This window comes from Corticium candelabrum, chromosome 5 (assembly GCF_963422355.1).
Source record: "Corticium candelabrum chromosome 5, ooCorCand1.1, whole genome shotgun sequence".
Taxonomy (NCBI): domain Eukaryota; kingdom Metazoa; phylum Porifera; class Homoscleromorpha; order Homosclerophorida; family Plakinidae; genus Corticium; species Corticium candelabrum.
The window spans coordinates 2307956-2312955 of NC_085089.1; the positions used below are offsets into that span (position 1 = coordinate 2307956).

A 5000-nucleotide genomic window follows, 5' to 3' on the forward strand; every position below is an offset into this window, starting at 1 on the left:
TATACTCCACCTCAAAAACATACAACTACTCTACCCCCAGCCATGGCCAAGGTGATGAAGGCCAGGGGCCGATTTAGGAAGCGCTAGGCTTGACAGGGGCCACAAAGAATCAATTACGCATGATTATCAGATAGCATGATGAAGTAACTTGGTTTCAAGCAGTTAATGATATATCTAATAATTGAATTCTTCTTACTCTAGACGATGTCAACACAATAGCAAGTGAATTCGTCTTTAACACTAGACGCTATCCACAATATCTTCAAACGGGAAAGATGAAAGAGTTCTAGGGTCCAGGAAAACTGCTAACCGACTTTGCAGATTATCCCCGCTTAATCTTGTAGCACACTTGTCCTTTGTCAGATTCATGCACGAAAATCCACGTTCGCATTCCACCGTATCCGGACTCATACACATAAGTGTAATGGCCAGCAATCCAAATTGGTCGTATTCTGGCATCTGCGCCAATCTGCAAAAGAAGGTATCAGGCTGCTTTTCGCAGTGAAGATAGACGTAATCAACCGAATCATCATTTCTGTATACGCTATACTGCCTATTGGCAACAGCAGCAGCAACACTGTTCTTGCAGTACCTCCTTACCACTGCCTCTATGTCGCATCTGGAGTGCTTGCGATTTGCAGGACAGAGAAAGCTCAGGTTTTTGATAACAAAATCCAGTTCTGGAAAACGGGCATCAAGTGATCTGCCAATAGCAGCCGTGAAGTTGAAAATATTATTCATCACTTCATGCAACTGACCAAAAGAAAGCTGACCGGATGAAATTGCTTGCTCTTTGAATTTAATAAACTCCTTACAGTCATAGTCTATGTTGTCGACGTCCGACTCCGTTCGGACGTTACCTTCCTGCATACCATCATCAACTTCATGAAGTATAGGCTCAAGAAATGTCTTCTTAAAGCCATCTATTTTCTGATAGGATGTGAAAAGGTCTTGGTCTTTCTTTTGGAGTTGAGTGTTGATGCTGGCTAATATCGGGAGACGGCCACGAAGGAAGTACAGGTACAATTGAAACGCGGGGTCCACTAGCCCATCATACAGCTCTTGTAGTTTTGCACGCTCACTGAGTCGAATTGAGGTGGTATGCGCCTGTAGCTCAAAATAAGATACAATTTCTGGCAGGAGATCTGTAAATCTTTGAACACAGTCATTTAGAGACAACCACCTTACCCTGTGGTATGCCACCAGTTGCTGATATTCATGCTCATTGTCACTCATTTCAATGATGGCTGTTAGTTTCTCTTTGCGCACATGGCTGTTTTTGAAGTGGTTCATGACGGCATCTACAGTACTGTGCACATTGCTTGGTAGTCTTTCTAGTCCACTCTTTGCTCCTAATACCTGCCTGTGCACAATGCAATGCTGAAGGAAGATGTCTTGATTGTAGTTTCTTCTTAGGTGTCCTGATACCCCTCTTCCCTCCGATCTCATCACTGAAGCTCCATCACTGGAGAAGGACACCAACTTCTCCTTCGGTAGATGTTCAGTTTCCACAAACTGGTCGAAAGTCTGAAACAAGTTCTCAGCGTTCGGGCTGCCTTCAATCCTTAATATAGCCAAGAATCTTGTTGCAATGTGACATGCCTGCATGTCAACATATCTGCAGTAAATTATTGCCTGTGCGAAGCCCCCTTTGTCTGTACTTTCATCCATCTGAATTCCCCAACATGGTGATGACTTGATATTTCTTATATTCTCTTTCTGAATAACATCAGCTATTTTAGTAACACGACGTGTGAGTGTCTGCCTACTTCTTGGCATGCCTTTGAAGACTTTGGACTCTACATCGCATGACTGTGCCCACTCAGCGATAGCTTCTCCAAAACTGAGTGGCTTGTGATGCTTTACAAGAGTATAGGACAGCTTGTATGAGGCCATCTGTGTCAAATTGGTTGAGTTGAATGTTTTTACAAACGCCCGCTGCATTTGCTCCCTCTTCTGCTTCGATTGCTTCAAGAAAATTTCCCTTTTCTTATTACTCCATGCTATAGTATCGGAGTGATGCCGTTCATAATGTCTCTTTAGGCTATACTTCTTTACAGTCTCGATTGTCTTGTTACACTTCAGGCAGATGCAAGTATTGCTTTTGTTGTCATACAGTACGAGGTACGCTGTTTCCCATTCAGAGTGCCAAATACGTCTGCAGTCACCTGGCTTCCTACGATTCCGAGGTCGTCCTGAGTCTGACTTTGAGCCAGGGTGGGTCTCACCTGACCCCGTCAAAATCGAGCAAACAGACTCAGCATCAGAAAGGCGACAGGATTTGGCTGGTGGACCTTCGCAATCAGAATCTGAAAACCTCGAAACTGGTGGTGCTGTCGCGGCCACAGAGCTGGACTCCGAGTCTTCACAGTCATCTGATTGGTCTTTTAGTAATGGTGACAATGGTTTCGATCTCGATTCTGACCATTCACCATGATGATCATCATTGTGTTGACTGATGGTGTGACTGCCAGTCCTGGAACTGCTGCTAGCGTTGCTGACTTGCATTTCTGCCTGTTGCCGCGACGGCGGTGGGGGTAGAGATTGCGGTGGAGAATCAGCATATCGAACAGATCTTGGCAAATACTCTGCAGTCCTCGACGCACCGCCCCGACGGAACATCCTCCATGGGTCCTGATTCATGTCTGTAGATCTGATCGACCCAAGAACAAAACGAGAGTGACTATATCCGGGTCCCGGCTAGCCTCGAATTTCCATTTCTGCTTCGACCGTAGATAGCGTAAGTGCGCAACTTGCCAAGGTGCCATGATCGTATAAAGTTAAACCCTGGGGAAGCTGGCTGAGGGGCCGCGCAAAACTTGCTGGGGGCCGCATGCGGCCCCGGGGGCCGCATTTGGCCATGGCTGTACCCCGCCCCGTCCCCTAAGGTACGCTTTGTACACTTGAGTAAATGTTGACAATTATGGATGACCCCTTCAGAAAGAAGCACACATGGAACCTTAGGAACCTGCGTTGTTGTGTTTTAGTACGTACAGGCTCACTCGGCCCTGACAACATTACCATGGCTGAATGAGTGCACTCATACTCATTAAGTTAGCGTTAGACACTATACCATGTTATACCATACTGTACCATGTTAGATACCGTATTTCCGTGAGTAGTGCCCCATGACACTATTTTTCATAGTTCTGAAACATGGGGCATTATTTGAGCATGGGGCGCAATTCGAGCATGGGCTATTGTTATTTGCAACCACAGAGACTGTTGCGTTGTTTGTTTGCATACAATCACACTACACAAACTACCTAATCTAAACTGCTTTCACTTGAGTCGTATTCCTGGTCTGTTGCATACGTTGAATCTTCATCGTCACTCCGTGGTTCTATCTGGGTGTTCATTTCATCACAACCATACACATTGATAGACATGCATGCATATAACTGGGTTTGATTACTACCCCGGTGGGGCACTAATTGAGCATGGGGCATTATTATTTTCATATAGGCTCACCTTGGGGCATTATTTGAGCATGGAGTACTATTCGTGGAAATACGTACTATACTGTGCATCACAAGTATTTAGTGCAATGCAATTTATGTATGGTAATAGGTAATATCATCACTGAATTAAACACCATCGGATTTTTTAGTTTAGAGTACCTGTATGTATAACTAAGGATCACTGTGAATTGCCGATATTACGAGTATCAGCCACTCTGTTTTGTTAGTGCCGTCAAACCATCCGAATTAGTCGGAGGAGCGTGGACCAAAGAAGAGGAAAAGGAGAAGAACTCGCCCAACTTGCTTCGACTCATCAAGTTCACAACCAAGATGACGTACTGGTATATAATCCTCATCATCGAGACGGAATGCTTTGAAGAACGCGTCAGTGTATTAAGCAGAATAGTCGACATAATGGCAGTGAGACGAGAGTTATGATACCCAGTTTCCTCTGCTTTATTCCGTTTTCGTTAGGTGTTGTTGGATCTGAACAACTTCAATGGAATTGTCTCGATTACGTCGGCTTTCCATTCAGCCTCTGTGCATCGACTCGAGCACACGTTTGCTCAGCTCAAGCCGGGTCGTCGTCAGGTATTAGACGAATGTATGGAACTGATGGCCAATAGGAAGCAGAAGTGCAAAGAAAAGCTACATTCAATCAATCCTCCCTGCGTGCCGTTTGCCGGTATCACAATTTCCTGGAATCGTTTTGCCACATCTCGGGCCCTCATTGTCTGTTCTTGTATTGCAGGGATCTACCTCACAGACATCTTATACATTGGGGAAGGAAATAAAGATCGGTTGACTGTTGAGGGTGCGAACGAGGACCCGATCATTAATTTCAGTAAACGGTCAGATTTTGTGTATTCATTGTGTGAATTTCAGTGCATTGCTCTGTTGAGTTAGGAGGATGGTAGCCCAAGTGATCGGCGAGATACAGCAATATCAAAATCAGCCCTACTGTCTCGACGTGCAACCCGATATCAACGTTAGCTCGAATGAAACACATTTCAGTGCTCAAACTGTATCGTTTGTGGTGTAGAAATTTTTGTTGAATTTGGATCCGGTTCATGGCTGGACGGAGAAAGAACTGCAGGAGCACTTGTTTACGAAATCGAAAGAAATCGAACCAAAGGGCAAACCTCCAACGAGATATGTGAGCCACTGCAATTTTTGCATTCTAAAATGTGAGCTAATGAGGTGGTAACTCTGCTAGCCAGCCAAATGGAAATGGGACATGAAGCCACCGCCGAAAAACCGCCACCAATCCGTGTCCACACTCCCGTCAAGATCTCAAGTTCAGACGATGCAGCTGCCGTCTCGAAGCGAAATGCCGGTTGGTCAGAGACGTACTGTGTCTAGTAGTACTAGCCCGCCTTCGAGGTCTCCGGTGTCTACACCTCCGCCACTCAGTGCACCACCGTTGTCGCCCTTGTCTGTGACGGGGTCATCGTTTTCACTACCCAATGTACCCCCTCCCAGCATCCCGCCTCGAATTCACCCACGACAGAGCTCATCGGAATCGGTATTCTCATCATC

The 5000-nt window shown here is 45.6% G+C and overlaps 2 protein-coding genes across 2 annotated transcripts in view; one reads left to right on the forward strand and one right to left on the reverse strand.

The window, feature by feature from the left end:
* The window catches only part of LOC134179452 (son of sevenless homolog 1-like), an 18795-nt gene that overhangs the window by 13461 nt on the left and 334 nt on the right, over nt 1–5000 (forward strand). The window contains exons 21-26 of the mRNA XM_062646349.1: nt 3689–3881; nt 3936–4146; nt 4213–4312; nt 4368–4449; nt 4504–4617; nt 4678–5000. The exon at nt 4678–5000 is cut by the window's right edge and continues 334 nt beyond it. Of these exons, the coding sequence (XP_062502333.1) occupies nt 3689–3881; nt 3936–4146; nt 4213–4312; nt 4368–4449; nt 4504–4617; nt 4678–5000 (1023 nt within the window). The remainder of the gene's footprint in view (nt 1–3688; nt 3882–3935; nt 4147–4212; nt 4313–4367; nt 4450–4503; nt 4618–4677) is intronic.
* On the reverse strand, nt 83–1639 carry LOC134179453 (uncharacterized). Its single transcript, XM_062646350.1, has one exon. The coding sequence runs from the start codon at nt 1606–1608 to the stop codon at nt 241–243; it is 1368 nt and encodes a 455-aa protein (XP_062502334.1). The 5' UTR covers nt 1609–1639; the 3' UTR covers nt 83–240.

What these genes read in the sequence shown, in the direction of transcription:
- LOC134179453 (XM_062646350.1), bottom strand. Translation starts at nt 1,608, where the DNA reads ATGCAGGCATGTCACATTGCAACAAGATTCTTGGCTATATTAAGGATT.